Genomic DNA, 19,976 nt, shown 5'->3' on the forward strand with positions numbered 1-19,976 from the left:
GTGCCTAAAGGGGCTCCAGGAGAGCTGGAGAGGGACTCTGCATCAGGGAGGGGAGCCGTGGGATGAGTGGGGATGGTTTTACACTGAAAGAGGGGAGATTGAGATGAGATATGAGGAAGAACCTCTTGACTGTGCGGGCGGTGATCCCCTGGGGCAGGTTGCCCCGAGAAGCTGTGGCTGCCCCATCCCTGGAGGTGTTCAAGGCCAGGTTGGACGGGGCTTGGAGCAACCTGGGCTGGGGGGAGGTGTCCCTGCCCAGGGTAGGGGGTGGCACTGGATGGGCTTCAAGGTCCCTTCCAACCTAAACCATTCTATAATCTATTTTCTCTATGTAAAGTCACAATGAGTTTGCAATTTGGGTTTAATTCTTTGGGAAATTTTTATTTGGGAAACTCTTCAAAGCCAACACTGTCAAACACTTCCCCTCACCCAAGGGTTGCTTTGAAGCAACCCTTGTGTGTGGGGTGTCCCCCGCTCGGGGCCCTCTGTAAGTACAATCAGAGAATCACAGACTGGTCAGGGTTGGAAGGGACCTCTGGAGATCATCTAGTCCGACCCCCCCGCTACAGCAGAGTCACCTACGACAGGGCAAGGGCCACCGTCCCATCCTCGGGGGGCCGCATAAACACACAGCCTTGCGGGGAGCGGCGAGGCTGACCACATCCAGCTGGGCGAGCTGTCAGCCAGAGCGTGGGCAGCAGATCGAATAGTGTGAGAAAGAGCATTCAGTGCTCAGGAGAAGGGAATTAACAGAATAGCTCTGTTGGAAGGGACCTGCAGCGATCATCTCGTCCAACCGCCTGACCGCGTCAGGGCTGAATTGCTTCCTAGAACCAGCTTTCCTTTATTTAAAGTACTTTTTTTTTTTAATTAAATCTTTAAAAGACACTAAGTGTTATTAAAAACAAATTCCTCGTTAATAAAATCCTGACTTCTCACCTGTGACTGATGCTCGGCCCTTACCTGCCTTTGGGGAGCCCCTGCAGCGCTGGGGAGGGGGAGCAGCGGCTCAACGTGCCGTGGTGGCCCCCAGCCCCGCCGGCGGTGGAAGGACACAGTCACCGTTGTGACTTGCACAGCAGAAAAAATATTTTCCATAGGACAAGCCAAAGCATCCGATAATTGTGCTCCGTCCACACACTGAGTTGATGCCGTATCCTTTTGGAGAGGGGAAGGGATGTAGAAGTGACCTTATCTCTGTGGCACGTTACCTGCAGTAAATGAAAGATATTTTATGTGTTTTTAGCAGCTTTTATAACTCACAGGAGGGTTGCCTTAAGCTGAAAAGGCTGTGGGGTGTGCTCTGAGTCATCCTGCGGTGGAAGCACACCTGAAACCCGTGTCCTTCAGCACATCAAAGCAAGAGAGACCAGAGTCTGCCTTTTCACGTCGTTTTCCCCTGAGAGCATCGCTCGCCTGCCTTGTTTCGGGGTTCCTGGAATACGGGGGTAGCGAGGACCCGGCGGTTGCGTTGTGTCGTTGAAAAGACAGACACGACACTCAATATCCAGTTACAGCAATCGCCCTCCTTTATTTTACAAGCAGTGCTCTTCTATATCCTCTTAGCCGGTTGCTTCTCTGTGCATGTATTCTAACATTCTACTTTTGCCCAATCCGCTCTCACATCACACACCATTCAGCCAATACAGTTGTTGATCACGCGCTGTTCATGCTCTGGGAAAAGCCAGGATGTTTGCCACCCCTTATCTTGTTTGCTCGGATCTTCTCAGGATTCTTCTGTCTCCTCAAGGGAACACGGGTATCTGTTCAGGGTCAGTGTTAAACTCGTATTTTGATCCCTCGGACCAGCCGAGGTCTCCCACAGCGTTGTGCTTGGTACCAACAAAATGCCGGTTAACATTCCTGAGGGAGGGACATCGTTAGGAGGCAGAGTGGCCCCGTGCGGCCGGGGCGACGGCAGGGTGGGCGCAGGAGGGGTCGGGGGGGGTGGCCGAGGCCGGGGCAGAGGAAACCCTCTGCTCTTCTCCAAGGGTTTAGTCCCATCCTGTCCCAGCAGCCGCGCTCCTTCTCGTTGCTGCAGGCCTGCAGCCGAGTGTCTAACCCTGTAGGAACTGGTGACTGGTACTGGTACTAAAATTCCATTAAAATGGGGTGGAAATTAAAATGGAATTTTACTTGCGGAGAGCTGTCGCTTTGTCCGCGTAACAGAGGTCTGTGCCAGCTGCCAAGCAGAGCTTGTAGAAAGTATTCGGGACCAGCTACAAGGCTTGTTAAGACTGTGTCTTAGAGCAGCCATGTTTGGTGGCGGAGCAGTCCTCTGCTCCTGCAAGCGCCAGTCACGAGCAGAGCTTCTCACGCGGTGCAGATCCCTCATAGACGTGTAATTAGCCAATGTGCTGCATAACCGAATGGATCAACTTAAACAGCCTTGCAAATATATAATACGGGCTGTATTGCACATCGTTAGTACCTAGCATTGCATTTTAATGCATTTTAACTCAAACAAAGAGATGCTGTTTTAACTGGAAAGCCGCAGAAGCAGAAGAGCTGCCGAGTGAGGACGTGTTCTGCAGAACCGAGAAGCTCAGTGAGTAACAACCGGACACGGGATGTTTCTGATGATTGATTTGAATCCTGGTGAGATCGCACAACTAAAAAGTCATTTGAACTTCTGGGAATTGCACTATACTTTCGGCTGGACGGCCAGGCTGCAGACCCGACCTGATGCTACAGGACCGGCCCCTCCTCGGCGTTAGGATGAGGACCAGGCGTTGCAGCGAGACCCTCCAGTCACCGTGGGGTGGTTTGGGAAGGCAGGACCCATCCCTGGGATGCAGAATTCCTCATCCAGGGTTATCCGGTCCCCAACCTTTCAGCAGCACCGAGTTCATCTCTGAAACTGAAGTAAATTCATTTTAATTTCGTTTTCTGACGCTTTTCCGGGACTGCAGCCTGGCCGGCGCAGGAAGCTGAGGCAGAGCAGTGACCACCGCCTGCGCACTCGCCTCCTGCTGCTCTGCAACCACAGCCTTATCTCCCGCTTCTATCTGAGGGAGGTCTCTCTCACTGTATCACATCTCTTTCTTTTTTAATTTTCTAACTAATAAGCCTTCCTTTATAACTTCTCCAAAGCTAAAATACTCTTTAAACCTCGCCCGTCACAGGCTGTGTTTCTCAGCAAACGATCAGCAGTGACTCCGTTCTGTGTAGCGTCTTGGCGACACAAAACGAAGCAGAAAGGTAAGCTGATTTCCATGATGTAATTTGGAGATTGCCAGGCACAGCCAGTCAGTCGCCTTCTGGCCACCGGGAAAACGATTCGCACCTGTGGCTCTGACTGTTGAATTTTTTTTTTTCACAGTTTATTTGAGATACGCAATTTTTGAAGGTAACATTTGAGCTGAGGCAGAGCGGGCGTCATCTCGCTAAGTTTGAAGTCGCGAGGAGGTTCTGGGGGGGGCTGCGGCTTTTCAGGGCCGATGGATGTGGATTTATGGAGAGGCGCCGCGACGCCCGCGGGAGCGGGTTAGCGCTGACGGCAGCGCGTTGGGTAGGACGGGCCTCGTGCTCCTTTATCTGCGAGGGGGACTGCTGGCAGCCCGGGTCAGGGAGATAACACAGGTGATGCTTTCGCAGATAGCTGAGGGGGAGGGAGGCAGGGATGGGACTTTCCCATTCTTTCTGCTCTATTTGTTTGCTCGCGGTCGCTGGTTAAAGCTGCACCAGGTGAAGGAGGTCCCCCCTGAGTTCTGTCCTGCACCGAAAGTTGAGACCCTGTCACGAGGACAGAGTAGGAACATTTAATTGCAAGTAATAAAAATTAAAAAACCTTGCATGCGAAGCGCATCACAGATAAAATATGCTTCAAGACACGAGAGGCCAGTACTGATGGAAGTTGTTAGAATGAAGATCACGCTGCTTCCAAGAATATTAGATCCAGATTTCTTTTTTTTTTTCCATTGCCTTTGAGAATACTCAGAGCATTGTACTTAAAAAGCTTCAAAGTCTGGATGAAGATTCAAATAACTTAGGAAACTGGACATAGAGAATGGGGGTTGGTTCAGAATGTTTCTGACCAGAATTAGATTGGGTTTCTGTAGCTCTGAAGTCTTTGGGAAATAAATTCTTTTATACCTTTTACATAAGATTACAGTCAATGGTAACTGTACTTCTGGTCTGTGGATTACTGATGGGCCGTTCGCTCAAACAAATGATTTAATACTTGCCATTTCTTCCACTGACTTTTTCTTAATATGGTATTTTCAAATTATTTTTCCATTCTGTCCCGTAGTTAGTGATATTATTATTAGAGAAGGGTGCGGCTTCTTTTAATAAGAATATATTCTTTGCCCACTACAGCTCACGGCATTCGTGACTCGAGGATGTGGCTAACGGCTCTGTGCATCTTTAAAAAAAAATACCTTAAAATATTTCAGCTATGATAAACAGGTACTGTAACCTCAGTGCCTGTTGTATTTCCCCACTCTGATAAAGTCATGGGAAGAAATAATTGACATGCTGAAGTTATCTGACGGCGTTTCCTTTGGGCCAAATCCTGTGGGCGAGACTTGTGTGAGTCCTCTCTGCTCTAACTGAGAGCAGGAGGGCTCCGACAAGCAAGTTCCGATTGCTGAATGGTATCACTAATCATCCTAAATTATATCTCTTCCTTTTTCTATAGAGGCATTAACATTAAACATAACCTGCATCAGAGTCTTTATTTTGCCTGGCTTTGGTTGTTTTATCATGGTACGTAGTCTGATATTGTAAAAGACGATGGGCAGTATTAATTTTTTGCTTGTTTGCGAAGTTTTGCTCGGTTGTTTCGCCCCGTGGAAGTATGAGGGAGGAGAAGCCGAGTACGGTTTGGTCTCGAGGGGTGTGTGGACCCCTCCACCAGCAGTGGTGACCCTGGTGCGGACCTTTCCCTCACCCCACACCTCAGCCGTGCAGCTCAACTGGCGCAGACTCCGGGCAGGCTCAGGGAAAGACATACTTGGTTATTATTTACCTGATTTTTTGAGGCGACGTGGGAAAGCTGAAAGGAAAGGAAGGCCCAATTGTCCTGCCAATTGCCGTGTTTCGTGATGTTCATCCAGCAAGCGCTGGAAGTGCAGGAACTGAAGATGAGTTTCTAATTTGCACCCAAATTCTGATTCATCCACCAGGACAGAAACCCGTGATGTGCTCGTTTCCAGTTAAAACCTCCTGCCATGTTTTCCGAACATGATATTCTGCTCTTGTTTCAGCTGCCATTGGTCGTGGCCGTAAAACTCGTGGCCCGTGGCTGTCAAACGGGGGGAGATGGGATGTCAGCGGAGCTTCCACTTGGGTATCGGAAATGTCTGGCTTCTTTTTAGTCTGGAGAAGAGAAGACTGAGGGGGGATCTTATCAAAGCTTATCAATCCTTCAAGGGCGGGTGCCAGGGGGATGGGAACAGTCTGTTTCCAGCGGTGCTCAGTGAGAGGACAAGAGGGAACGGGCACAAACGTGACCATGGGCAGTTCCATCTCCACCTGAGGAGGGCCTTCTCTGCTGTGAGGGCGGCAGAGCAGTGGCAGAGGCTGCCCAGAGAGGTGGGGGAGTCTCCCCCTCTGGAGCCATCCCAAACCCGCCTGGACGCCGTCCTGTGCCACTGCTGGAGGTGCCCCTGCTCTGGCGGGGGGTGGGATGGGGGAGCTCCAGAGGGCCCTTCCCACCCCCACCACTCTGGGATGCTGTGATCTAGAAACCTCTGGGAAGAAGGTGGTGACAAAACTGCATGTGAAACACTTTGCAAATAAGAGATGAGACGACCTTACGTTTCTCCTTTGCAATTCTGACAAGTATCTGATTTGCAAGCTGAGGTTAAATTATCGAGTGTTTTATCCATAAACCTTGTGTCATGAGCTGGCATGTCACCACCTTCCTTCTCCAGAGCGGTGGAGCTTTTCTGTGCGTTGTAGCCATGGTGGTCTAAGAGCAAAACCGAGGCCCAGTTTTCAGAAAGAAGTAGTGTTTTTCGATACACAAAGAATTCAAGATCGTGGGGGAAGAAGACTGGGTAAACAAACCTTGACTGTCATGATCTGGAGTTATCTTAGGTTGTGCCAGCGCTGGCAGAGGTGGCATGGCCCTACTTGGAGCTGTGAAAGGGAAACGTGTGTGTACAGGAAACACATATGGGAAAGGCTGTAAATGCAGAATAAATACATTCATAAAGTTGGCGGGGAAAATGCTGCTACCTACCTAATTTCAACGGTCAAGATTTAATTCTGAGTTGGTTTCCTTTTCTGTATTTGCTTGATGAAAGAGCTGCAAGTAGATGTATTGAAAAGTAAACATCTAGACTGGGGCAATGACCTCGAGTTAAGTGTGGGTACAGTAGGAGTGGAGTAGGTGGCTGGGTTTTTTTTTTTTTCCCCTCTTAATGAACTTAAAAAACCAAGTATGAATCATGCTGGGGGTGCTACAGGACTTTCTGATCGAGTCAGTGGGATACCACAGTTTCCAAGGTAAGCCCAAGTATCATGTTCAGAATTTTAAAAGTTAAACTGAGCGACATTAAAGTTAATAACTTGGAGGAGCTGCTGGCTCAGGCTGGGTGCTCAGCAGAAAACCCCAGAGATATCTCAACAAACCTGACCACAGGAGGTAATAAAAAGACATTTTCCACTAAGAACTCCATAAAATCATGGACTCCTGCAGAATAAATGACTTTCTGATGATAGCGTTCCTCTTCTGTCCACCACCCCAGTTTGTGCCCTGACTGGTGTAGCTGTCTCTGGTTTTGTGAGGTTCTGTGAACACGGATCAGCCCTTCAGGCGTGTGGTTGGACAGGCCAGCTCCAGAAAATGTTCTGGTTTGATCTGTTTTTTCTCATAGGGTTGGACAGGAGCACGTTTGTTCATCTCTAGGGTTTGTGAAGCTAAACTAAGTGCTCTTCAACTGGGGGAGGGAGCTGCATCCGCTCGAGTAAAACCCTGGGACTAAGGGAAAATTACAGATAGGTGACATTAAACAGTAGCTTCAAGAATGAAAAACATTGGAAGATATCCAGTTTTAAAGTGGATTGTTTTAAGCTTGGTGCGTTTTAAAGTGTTGTGGAAGGTGAGGTGGAGCTGAGAATATGAGCAAACCCAGGTATTAGTCAGCAGCTACTCCGGGTGGAAGGTTAGTAGTGGGTTGCATTTACTGTCTGTGCTGTGGAATTATTGAAGTACAGTAATTCAGCAGGTTTGTTTCCTTGTGTAGGACCCATCTTTTCATGCACAACCAGAAAAAATCATCCTTTACCAGGTTGTTGGAATACGGCACTTCAGAACCCTGTTTCAATTCAAATCGTGTTGGGACTTCAAATGCCTTTGTAGGCTTTGACTTTTGTCAATTTGCCGTTTCGTTTCAGTTTTCAAAGATCACTGCGATGTGGGTGTTGCCAAAGCGCTGATCTTGCATGGGATGCAGGAAGATGTAGACAGCTAAACCGAGACCAGTATCGCCCCATCTCCACCGCTGTCTTAATCTGGAGATGCCCCATGGTTCGGGGCCTTCTGAGCATGCCAGAAAACTACTCCGGTTTGGACTGAAGAGTGAAAATAGGACAGGGTTTTTTTTTCTCCACATAATTTACAAATACTGTGTCTCTTTCTCCTTCTTACCACCTTTTAGTCAGCTGCAAGAATTGGTTCTGACATCCCACTCTAGACTGGATATTGGTTAGTGATTAAGGCATTATGGGAAATGGTGCAGACCTTCTGGTTTGTGTGTGTAGATGAATTGTATCTGTTTTTACATTTGTGATGAATCCTACTTTCACGACAAGTCATTTCTATGGCTGTTAGTGACTTCAACACAAATCCTTGTCCAAAACCCGTAGACTGAGGTAGGCTGAGTACAAGAGGGGTGAAGCGCGTTCAGCGGCAGCAAAGGTCTAAGCACCAAGATAAGATTTATCTTGCAAACAGGTATCTGCGATGTGTCTGAGTTAGAAGACCATTTGATAACTCCGTCACGTTTTGTCACAGCAGTTTCAAATTCCTGTCTCAGCCTTTCCCTGGGCTTAGAAGAACTGCAGATTTTTAACTGATACCAGCTTGATTCATTATGGTACATATCAATTGTCTTTTGGCTCAATTTTATGGCAAACTGTATTTCTATCTGTGTTTAGAGAAGTCAGCAATCTGGGTTCCCCCGTCTTCACTAAGTCTGGAGGACAAACCCCTTGAAATCTGTGGTGCCCGAGAATCCCACCACTTTGCTGCCTGTACCCACAGACACAGGCAGTGGGCAAGCAAGCTTTGGGCAACCCATCACCCATGTCCTCTTCTATCTGTTGTCTTGGTACTGTCATTGCAGACTGGGAGTACTGGTATTGTTGTGACCAAGATTGCTCTTAACCACTAGTTTGTGATAGTCATTTTTCTAAAAATTTCTTCCCTTTTATGTCTCTGCCCAAGACTTGACTGTTTTGCAAAGGTACAGATACATGTCAGAGAAACAGCATCTGGCACCTGGTTTGTACTGGTACAGGCAGAGCTATGCAAGGTCTTGTGCAAGGAACATCATGCCGTGTATCTTTATTAAAGTGTGTGATTCGGCACCTGTTTGGATGTAGTCAAAACCTGTATAAATGCTGTATACTGAAAAGATCTGAAAATTTCAAAGCAAAAGCTCTTCAGTGTGCTGGGAGAAGGTATCGCCACCGAAGTGGACACGCAACGTGGAACCTCAAGGTTGATTTGGTCAGGCTTGTGTTAAAGCTCATCGGAAACCAGCAGACATAAAAAGCAAGGATTTTAGTGCTGGGGGGCAAAAGCAGAGGGTGTGAGAGGTGGGTGTCAGGTCTCTTTCCTCCTCGAGGGTTGCCCTGTGGGGCTGCGCTGGGTCCTGTAAATCCCCACTGAACATCCTGACCCTCGAGCCACCCGGCAGCACCCGCCAGCCGGAACCCGTGCCCGGCCCCGGTCTCCAAAGTCTTTGAATGATCTCGTGGTCAAGATTGGGGTTTCTGTCCCTTTGTGCAAAAACCCCACAGACTTTGAGCCTTTTGACTTATCTCTGGTGACATAATGACATTCCACATTCGGTAACTGTGCATGATATAAATGACGACACTTGGCTCTGCTTGTTATACGAAGTTTTAATTGCTGTGGACAGTTTTAAGTGCTGTTTACAGGTTTAATCCACCTACTTGCATTAATGCTGAGCAAAGATTGTGATTTGTAACAGCCATTTCTTGCCCCCTTTCCCCCCCAGCCCCTCTGGCTGCCCGGGCGCTCTTCCCTAGAGCACGCCTTGGTGGGATTTCCACAGGTCAGGGCAGTGGCATTTGCCGTCCGGATACAAACCCGACTCACTTCTCACGATGTTGCTGCAGTTCTGCTTCCCGTTGATCCATTTCAAGAATTCTTCCAGGCTCTCTTTAAAGCGTGTGAAATTTGTTTGTGTCATCTCTGAACATCTACTGTCGTTGGACGAAGGTTTCTAAGGGAAAATGGTAGATACCGATGCACAGGTTACGAAGGAATGTAGCGGGAGGGGGAATGGCTTTAAACTGGAAGAGGGCAGGTTTAGATTAAACATTAGGAAGAAGTTTTTCACTTTAAGGGTGGTGAGGCACTGGCACAGGTTGCCCAGAGAGGTTGTTGAGGTCCCATCCCTGGAGGTGTTCAAGGCCAGGCTGGACGGGGCTTGGAGCAACCTGGGCTGGTGGGAGGTGTCCCTGCCCAGGGCAGGGGGGTGGAACAAGATGATCTTCCCAGTCCTTTCCAACCTAAACTATTCTATGATTCTATGTATTCCACCCAAATGCTGCACGTTCTCCATGGCTTCCTCAGCTCACTGGGAGGGAGGATGAAGCCGGCTAGCTGCCCTTCACCAGCCCCAAACCATTTCACACAATTCCTACAAACCATTAGTCAAATAGTACCTTGCTATCTGTCTTTGACTTTCCTGGTACTGCAATTTTTTCTGGTTTTTTTTTTTGGGGGGGTGGAGGAGTTATCTGCCAAACTGGAAGAAGAGAAGTCAGGTCAAAACATCTCTCTCATAACATCCACGCCCTGGGGACAGAGAGGCAGTGGGGGATGTCACTGCTGTAAGTACAGCCACTGGCAGAACACGTGCAAACCCTGATTTCTACCCCCTTATTTTCTCTCTTTTTCTCTCTTCTGTATTCAAAAGGCAGATTTCTTTCTCTGTGATGTTCCTGGTCTGTATCTTTTCTGCTATTAATTGCCCTTTTCTTCCTGAAGGACAAGCTGTACAGGTCATTATTAATTGCACCTAATAAATAATCTCCATTACTGCAGGTCCACATGAACTATATTAATATAGTCTGTTCAAGAACGAATTTGTGCATGATAGACAAACCTCGATATCCCTCCTCGAGGCTGCAGCTGGGCCAAAATGAAAAAGGAGGAACAATTTCTTTGCGAACCAATCTCAAAACTTTGACTTAGAATTTACCCAAAAGTGACCCAGAAGTTAAGTGACAGGCGAAGTCTTACTGAACAACTTCAACTGATGTTTCTTCACTTATTACCTTAGGGGAAATTAACTTTCAGGGAAGCTTGATGGGGTTTTTTTAAAATCATAAGGATAGTTCCTGATGTTTTCTCAGCAGATCTCTAGATTTATTTAAAGATTCATGCCTTATCCTCCGTCCTGTGCCAAAACGAAGGTGAAGGCGTTGGTGTGGTCCAGGAGCTGCAGCAGCGTTGCCCAGGAGGAGGAAGGGCCGGCCGTGGCTCTCCAGCTGCTGGGTCGGGAGAGCCCACGACCGGGCATTGGAACAAAAGCACCCGGGATAAAAAATCTGCATGAATTGATAGCTACAAGAAAATATTTGCAACTCAACTCAAATGAATAGTAAAAAGCTTACCTTCAACATGGGACAGGTTTTTTCCAGCTGTATCATATCTTGTTCAACTGTCTTCATGCACTTACATGTGGGTATCTTCTCCAGTTCCTTAATAAAGTTTTTGGTGTTATAATGTGCACAACTTCGGTTCTAGGAGAAAAAAGGAAAATAAACAGTGTTCTAGTTTGCAACCAGAAAGCTTTTCTTTATAAAAAGAACTGTTGATAAATCATATTGAATACACTGTTATTTTTGTCTGGAAATCTTAATTTCTTTTATCTGATTTCCTTCTTATACGTTCTTTTAAGAAGTCATGTTATAAGGACAGTTTTCATAACTACTATAACTGGAAACTTTGCAATAAAAGAGGTCTAGTTTCTGTCAATGGTCAATGTGACAACATTGGGAATTTGATTGAGTTCCATCTAAATTGGAGAGTGATTTTTTTCTTTGCCTCGGAAACAGGACACTTACAGAGAGCCGCTTTAACCATTTTTGTCTTTGTATTGCCAGTCATTTGGAGACCAGACTTTGCAACCACCAACAGAAATTTCTCCAGAAAAGCATTAAAAAGAATCCATAAAAGTGGAGGCAGTGCATACTATTTATCTTTGTTAGCAATTAGAGTGGGTTATTAGCCACAGTCCCGGAATCTTTTAAAAAGATGACATTGCATTGGAGTTTTGGGACAGCAAGAGGAGCACAATCACCTCTAAGTGGAGAAGAGTGAGGTCGAGCCCTGGGCTCCCCAGCCGGCCATCCCATCTCTCCTGGTGTTTACGTCTTGCCTTTAAATGTCCTCAGACCTGCTACACCAGCGCTCACGCACCAAGTTCCCTTTGGAGACTCTGACTGATAGTAATAGAGTAGTAAACAAGAGCTTCTTACCTTGATGTAAAGCGGTTTGGAGAACGACTCCTGAAAACGATAGAAATCCGTTAGTTACAAATTGGAAATCATCTCAAAGAGCAAATCTGGGGTGGGGGAAGTGGGAAACAATTTACGTTTATGGCCTCATTTTCAGCTTTAAGTAAGCAAAGCATCTCGTCAATTATTGCCGATTTAGCCTTGTTCTGCACATGCGGCGTTTCCTTCAGAGGCAGAAAGTAGCTGGACACCCCAGAGCTCAAAAGAAACAAGAACAAGCGAAGATACATTTTAAAGGTGGTGTATCGGAGGAGCTCGACCTTTTATCTCTGCAATGGGCTTTGAACGCAAGCTCGGCTCTCTTGGCAGGTGCTAAGCTGGCTTATATAGAGAAGCTGATGTGATGTGCAGGATGTGATTACTATCTTATCTCATTCATAAATCATTAAAATAGGAAAGAGACAAGAACTCGAGCAGTCGAATTAGCGGTATATCTGATCTGAGAAACATTTATGAGTGACGTTCTGGTAAACTTCCTAAAGCATCTAACTGCGGAGCAGCGCTCCGATGCCAGCGAGCGCAACGCACAGGGCACTAATCGTGTACAAGATACCGTAAAAGAATAGTAATATCTGCAGAAATTATTCTACTTGTAGTAGCACAGCCATGAAGCTGACTTTTTTCCCACCAGATGAGATGACATCCTATATTGCTGTAAATTCTTGCAGTTTAAAGATTTCGGTGCCCCTGGAGCTAAGATCAGCCGGAGATGGAGCCCGTAGGGATGAATCAATCCTCTCCGTCCCTACAGCGCGCCTCGGGCAGGTGTGGGGGCGCAGAGGGCTGCACGGATGCGCAGAGCAGCCTTGCAAAACTGGCTACTTTGCTACGGCCAGTATCTTTTTTCTTTGACCTGAAAAGAAAACCAAAAAGTTGTTTGTTCGTCGTAATTAGTAAGCGTGAGGGCTGGATCGTACCCCGACCTAATTAATTTTCACGACAGTGCCGTGCAAATCTTCAGCCTCAGCTGTCAGCTCCTTGTTCTCAGGGGGAGGGGGGAACACCCGTCCCTTCGTTAGTGATACTTGGGCCCTTATGTAGCAGCGCTTCACCATGGTAATTAGGTGCTTTGTGTTGTAGCATGTGGGAACGCGTAAGCGAGTGGGGGGAGAAGGGCTGAGAGGACAGTGGGGCACTGTGCAGCAGTGGGGTCAGGGGTGCTGTGGACCAGGACACTGGTGACAGCTCTTCCCCGGCTGTCGGGGGGCTGCGGCTCCCCCAACGCAGCCGGCTAAGGGCAGAGCGGACACACGAGGGAGTTCCCTCCCAGATAACTCCGTATGCGAAGAGTGAAATTGCCAGAGCGATTGCAGAGCCGGGGCTCAGATAACTCTAAGATAACGCAGCCCTAAAGAAAAAAAAGGAAAAAAAAGTCTGATTTGTTCCAGGATGGGCGGCAATTAATATTACAGTTAATAAAAGAAGTGTTATGGAGGGAGCACGTGGTGAGGAATTATTTCTGGCCACCAAGAAAAGGGAAATCACTGATTGTCAGCATTAGTGCCAACGGCACCTGGCAGCGTGGCGGGAGGTGTCGTGCCCTGCGCCGGGAACGCCCGTGCAGCCCGTGCTCCATCACCTTCTCCGTAACAGCTCCGACTCCGGCAGAGAGCTGTAAGGAAGTCTTTTATAGCGCCAGAAGAAATAAGGCTTGGCAAGCGCTATTTGGAAAGGGTTAGCGAAGAGCCAGACGCTCAGCTGGAGCACATCAGCACAGAGCTCTGCAAATATCCCTGTCAACCCGTGCCAGCTGCGGGCCTGGCCTAAATATTTCCCATATGGTCCAGTTTCTGGTGTAAATCTATATTTGATTTTTAGATGGGGTATTTCATACCAACCGACGAAGTGCAGAAGTGGCAGATGGGGTTTACCAGATTTGATTAGGGAAATCTTTGCTGTTGAGTCAGGGATTCATTTCACCTTGGAAAGTCTTCTAAATGTAATATGAAAATTTGAGACTGGATGATGTTTTAAGTTCTTTGTCTAGATATGTTGTGGGTTGTCCCTACTATATAATGCAAGTCTGGTTGGTAACCATGGCCATGTTATTCACTGTTCATTTGACTTCTCCAGTTTGCAGAGCAGGTACTTACCTTCTCCAGTGCTATGTGAAACATTCTTGTAGCACCAGAATCAGAATCACAGAATCACGTAGGTTGGAAAAGACCTTTAAGATCATCGAGTCCAACCGTAAACCTAACGCTGCCAAGTCCACCACTGAACCACAACCACTTGGGAAATGATTGTCAGGGCAGCCCTGCTTTGATTCACTCACTGATGAAAGGCCTGAATCACTCTCTCCAAGGGGAAAATTTCAGTATCAAACTGCTCTTGGTTCTCTGGTGTCCAGGCCCCCTCATTTCCCAACCAGGCTCTTAGGAGACCAAGTGGCTTCTGCAAGCTCTTTTTGACCAACAGCCCGAGGTAGAGTTGATTAAAATGAGTCACTAAAATGAATGTTCAAATGTGCTAACCTGGCACACTGAAAGATCCAAAAAACCGACAAAGATGTCTCTGTACTTTCTCCTGTATAAACTTCAGTATCTCTTGGTAACACTGGGGAGTCTGTTCTGCTGCTCAGCCTGGAGGTGGGAGGGGAGCGGGCAGGACAGCCTGTCTCCTGTACCTTCTCCCACCCCTGTTTGCATCACCTGCCCCGGGGAAGCTGCTGACAGTGGGCTCAACCACCATCTCACTCTGTGTGAGGATTTAATAACCAGATCCACCAGATGCAAACCACTGTGTAGGCTGTACATTCATCTAAGCCATTAGGCAAATTCTGACACCTCCTAAATCCATTTATTGAATCATTTTCACACCGGATGCCATTTGGAACAACGCCGCTCCTTTTAATACTCGCCCACTTGGAAAACATACCCTGGCTTAATGTCAAATAGCTTTAAAACTGGTGGAGAGAAGTAGCGAGATGTTATCGATAGGCTGGAGCTGCGAGAAAGCAGCTCGCTGGGCTGTGTGCAGGATGCTGCGGGGACCGGGGCAGGTACCCAGTCCTGTCCCCCCCCCACTGCCTCCTGCTCCCGGCCGGCATCTTCTCAGGGGCTTTAGGCCCAATACGATTGCAGCCGTGCTTTGATTTTAACTTTTTCTGTAACAAGAGGCAAGGATCTGCTGGGCTTTATTAAACCCTTTTGATCTCCAGCCTTTTGGTAAGAAAAAGATGTATTGTTATTGTATTTGGTAAGAAAAGGTATTATACACAGGGCAGCTCACGTTTGTAACCGGCTGAAGAAGTTTCCAAAGGGTGTTGGCAGAGGGAGTTTTGAGAAGCTGGGATAAGCGAGCAAGCGCACAAAATTCTCCAAAATAGTGAAAAAATGTGGAAGGTTAACGACTGGGAGTTTGTGCAAAGAGGTGACCCCTCCATCAGTCGGCTCAGCCCGAGCGCTGCCGGGGAGCCGCGGGCACGCAACCCCTTTTTCAAGCTCCTGGAGAAAACAGCCAGTCTGAAATCTTCCTTCACCTTTCGGTGATACTTCTGAGCTCTTTGGAGTAATACAGAGATAAGTTGTTGAAAAACCGAGCGAGCCCGGCCCCGGCAGCGCCCCCTCCCCTCCCTGCCCGGCTGCCGCCGCGGGGCGCATGGAGCAGGCGAGAGCCGCCACCTAGAGAGCGGCCACTGCTAGTTGCAGACAGAGCTTTATTTTCTCGTTTTCGGAGGGGAAAGACTTGCCAAACCTCAGCAGATCCCGAGAGCGTGTGCGGGCAGCGGAGCGCGGTGAGCCGCCCGCTCTGCGCTTCCCCCGAGAGGCCGCGGAGGTGTCCGCGGGAGACGATCTGCGTTGGAATAACCCCAACTCCGCTCCTGTGCGCATCTTAACGAGCGATGGGCAAGGTGGGGTCTGGGGGTAGATGTATCTGCCGTTCCCCAAGCACCAGGCAGCAAGGATGGTGGGTTCAGCCTGCTCGGAGGGAACCATTTTCACAGAATCGCAGCATCCCAGAGTGGTGGGGGTGGGAAGGGCCCTCTGGAGCTCCCCCATCCCACCCCCCGCCAGAGCAGGGGCACCTCCAGCAGTGGCACAGGACGGCGTCCAGGCGGGTTTGGGATGGCTCCAGAGGGGGAGACTCCCCCACCTCTCTGGGCAGCCTCTGCCACTGCTCTGCCGCCCTCACAGCAGAGAAGGCCCTCCTCAGGTGGAGATGGAACTGTCTATGGCCAAGTTTGTGCCCGTTCCCTCTTGTCCTGTCACTGAGCACCACTGGAAACAGACTGTTCCCATCCCCCTGGCACCCACCCTTGAAGGATTGATAAGTGTTGATAAGATCCCTCCTCTGTCTTCTCTTCTCCAGACTAAAAAGCCCCACGTCCCTCAGCCTTTCCTTGTAAAAAAGATGCTCCAACCTTCCAACCTTCCTTCCCCACCATGAGTAATGGTCCACAGCATCTCCCGGTAGTCCTGGCACACTGCTCTGTCTCCATCTCAGCAGAATTTTGCCAACAAATGTAAAACTTTGTTTGGAAGCAAATTGAGCCTTTTGCCATGTGTTCCCTTCACATCCCTCAGGGTCATGGTCCCTTCTTCCCTTGGGAGGTTGTAACTGTTCCTCTCTCTCACACCCAATTCCAAACAAGAGAGCGGCTTTGGATGCAGTGTGTTGGATTGTGATGCAGCTCTCCAAGGAGCTTTTGGCCTTTGAGCTGGAGGTCAATAACCACCCTTTCAGACCAGCTTTTCAGCAGGCTGCGTGCCAGTCTTGGGGAGATGGGACTAGAACGTCCCCTCGGGTCCTTCACGAGGCTGTCCTCGCAGGCACCATCCCAGAGCCCAGATACACCCAGCGTTACCTTCCTGCCCTCTCACCCGCTCACAGGATGAGCTGCTTTGACCTAAAGCCACTAAAAATGTTGAACCTCCTTTTCCATGCACTCTGCATTTTTGTAAGTATCGGTTAATGCTTTATTCCTGGCTATTTTGGGGAGGCAGAGTGATGATGACTGAACCTACCATTGTTTGGGTTTTTTCCTCCCTGTCCGTACAATGACTACTGTGTCTGACTTCCCCCGCCCTCAAGAAACTCCTCTTCAGATGTTATTAAAAATATTAGCTAATTCTTCAAACATGTTAGTTGCCTTAAGTAATCCCTGCAGATTCCGGCACGGATTTCCCTGCCTCTTCAACCTGCCCTTTCCTGCAGGCAGCGTGGTGTTTGGGGGATCCCGCAGGCACACCACGGCTTGCACAAGTGCTGCTCTCTGCTAAATTCTCTGTGAATCATGCTATTCAGGGAAATTTTTGCAGGTGCTCGGTGTTGCCTGCAAAAGTAGATCAAGAGAATGGGCTGGGCTAGGACTGAAGGTGAAATTCCAGTGGGAGATTCCCCTCGGAGGCGAAGTTGTGTGCCCAACAACCCCGATGGTCCGTGGGGACGCAGGGGCCACTGCGGGCGAGCGCTGCTCCTCCGTCCCAGCCCTAAATAGGGATTTATGGCTGAATGCTACACGTTTGCTTTCTTCCGTGGAGGTGAATCTTCCTGTAATCGGAATATCCAGGCGGGTGGGAAAGGGGAGATGCTGCAGTGAGACATCCACCCACTGTGCAGTGAGAGCAGAGAAAGAAACAAAATCCTGACTCAATATTTAAGTGCTCCTTTTACCCAAATTTGAACACACTGGTAGTCTTAGGTGGTGTCTGGACCTCATGGTGAATCTCTGCACAGGGGGATCAATCATCTGTAGAATATACAGATGATTAATATAGAATTAATATAATAGAATTAATATAATATATTAATATAGAATATTAATTTACGTATTTCTGAATAGAAAGCCCCCCCCAAATGATCAAAAACTCACCACTAGAAGACCCTGATTCAATCGATCTGATTTTTTTTAGATGGAATATTCCTTAAGTCACAATAAAACCTCACAAAATAAAAAACTGTAAGAGTTACACCTTTGTGCAAGAGATTTATTTTGCATAGATTCTGTTAGAGTTTGGTTACATTTCATAGAGTTCTGTATACAAGTTTCCCAAATATTTAACTGTAAAAAATGTATACGCGATGTGTTGACAGCACACAGCTGTAACAGCAGTCATGTTTCCACAATTTGCACTTCACATTTTTTTACATTTTGAAATGATTGTCATTGCGTCACTAGCATAGTAATATTCTTCTGTTACTATAAGTACTTAAGCATAATTTAAAAAGTGAGAGTTGCATCCTTTTAAGAGACTCTCCTCTGAAAATGCCCCTAACCTCCTAAAGAGATGTGAAACTGCTCTGAAGGCATCTGGCAACTTCAGCTGCAGGAGCAAAATGCTGAAATTGCCTGAGCGCGGCAGCATTACTATGAAGACTTCATTATTTGATTGAAAACAAAAGCAATATGGTACGTACCAGACTCTTAGTCACCAGGTTATATTTAGGTGGTTTATCCCTATGGGGCACTTTCACTCAGTGAAAGTCGTATTTACGTTCACACGCTCTAAGTGGGTATGAGCCGTGCCTTAAGTTTGCAAGAGGTCTTTTTGTGGGTTTGCTAAGGGTGACGTCCTTGAGAGCCACCGTTGGTCGTGTTTGGTGGGGGCTCAGGGCTTCCAAGGCCAGCAGCCATCTGGCCGTGCCGCAGGCTGGTCCCGGGGCCGACAGGGAGGTGAAGGTGCTGGGTGGCACCCATGGTCCCCGTCCCCGTCTCACAGGGCGGCTTTGCCCCAGTTTTGAGAGCACTTGGGCGCTGCGGGGCTGAGCCCTGGGGCTGCGGCTCGGGCTAGTGTGCTAGAGATATAGTGTGACAGCAAATCCGAAGCCGGATCCGCAGGGCTCCTCCTCACACACCATTAAATAGCAGTTTCCGAAAAAGTAAATAATTATTGCCTTTCTTCATTGTAAAAATAAATAACTTGAATTTTCCACAAATAAATAGAATAAATAAATATGAATAGATCTATGAATAAATAATAGCTCCCAATAGCCTCGATCATTGGAGTAAGGGTACGCAAATGAGGATATGCAAAGCTCCAGTCTCCTGGCAGGTTGGACCAGGGGTGCTCCAAACTTCTTTGAAGACTACGCTGTTTCCTCTGAAAGGGCATTGTGATTCAGGAACCTTAATAAGTATTCCAAATTACTGAAAAAATCCTCCTCTTCCACTGGCTCCCAGTCCTGTTCCTTGGGGACAGACAGAAAGGAAAAGAGTTAAAAGAACAGAATCTGGACACAGAAGTTGCATCCTGTTACCTGACTGTAGTTTTTTACTTAATATTTAATTTTAAGACCACAAAGGCTCTGATGAAGGTCGGACAGCATGTTGCACCTAGTGCAGCCATCCCCCAGCAAGAGCAGCCTCTGCCCCTGGGGTTGGGGCAGCAGCTCCAGTCCCCATCGCACCGGGGCACCTCCGTCAAATGATGGATTTTGTCTTAGCCAGGAGAGATGGGGAAGAGGAGAGCAGCGCAGTGAAGGTCCCAGGGCCATGGCCAAGTGACAGCCACTGGCTGGAGAGCGCTCCATCAGGCACCCGATCGGGAGGCAGCAGTGGGCTTTAGTCAGGCGCTTGTTCTCGGTGCAATCAGGACAAACCCCGCAGGGTAGCTCACGGTCATCTAAAAGATGCAAAATAGCAAACAGAAAATCCAACCCAAACGTACCATCCACTCGAGGCATGACTTTCCGTCGTCCTGGATTTTCTGCAGCTTCTGAGCTATTAGTCTCTCCTTTGACCTCTCTTCACTGTTTTTTAGGGCTGTAATAAATCCTTCCAGATAGGTGGTTACATTCCCTCCCGCCTCCATCATGTGGTTCTGGAACAACAAAGTTAAGCCATTTCTGTCTTTCTGTACTCTATTGCTGGCACAGTTTGTATCACATTAATGCAATTAAAATGCCTACTACAAGAAATAATCATAGAATCATAGAATCATAGAATGGTTTAGGTTGGAAAGGACCTTGAAGATCATCGAGTTCCACCCCCCTGCCCTGGGCAGGGCCACCTCCCACCAGCCCAGGTAGCTCCAAGCCCTGTCCAGCCTGGCCTTGGACACCTCCAGGGATGGGACCTCAACAACATTTCTGGGCAACCTGTTCCAGTGCCTCACCACCCTCACAGTGGAAAATTTCTTCCTAATGTTTAATCTAAACCTGCCCTCTTCCAGTTTGAATCCGTTCCCACCTCGTCCTATCACTACATGACCTAGTAAAAAAATGTTGCGCAATAGTTTGAGGCCAACATTTTATAGTAACTTTGGGCATCTCAGAGCAGGAAACCTGCTCTGCAAACCAGTGCT

General features: G+C 48.0%; 1 protein-coding gene across 1 annotated transcript in view; it reads right to left on the reverse strand.

Annotated features, from left to right (window-relative positions):
* Positions 1–9,224: 9,224 nt before the first annotated feature.
* The window catches only part of LOC104292030, a 24,079-nt gene continuing 13,327 nt past the window's right edge, over positions 9,225–19,976 (reverse strand). Inside the window, exons 4-8 of the mRNA XM_009891353.1 lie at positions 15,422–15,525; positions 11,808–11,928; positions 11,692–11,721; positions 10,825–10,953; positions 9,225–9,425 (exon numbers count right to left, since the gene is read on the reverse strand). Coding sequence (XP_009889655.1) covers positions 9,225–9,425; positions 10,825–10,953; positions 11,692–11,721; positions 11,808–11,928; positions 15,422–15,525 — 585 coding nt within the window. The remainder of the gene's footprint in view (positions 9,426–10,824; positions 10,954–11,691; positions 11,722–11,807; positions 11,929–15,421; positions 15,526–19,976) is intronic.

This window comes from Charadrius vociferus, unplaced genomic scaffold, assembly GCF_000708025.1.
Source record: "Charadrius vociferus isolate BGI_N301 unplaced genomic scaffold, ASM70802v2 scaffold370, whole genome shotgun sequence".
NCBI lineage: Eukaryota > Metazoa > Chordata > Aves > Charadriiformes > Charadriidae > Charadrius > Charadrius vociferus.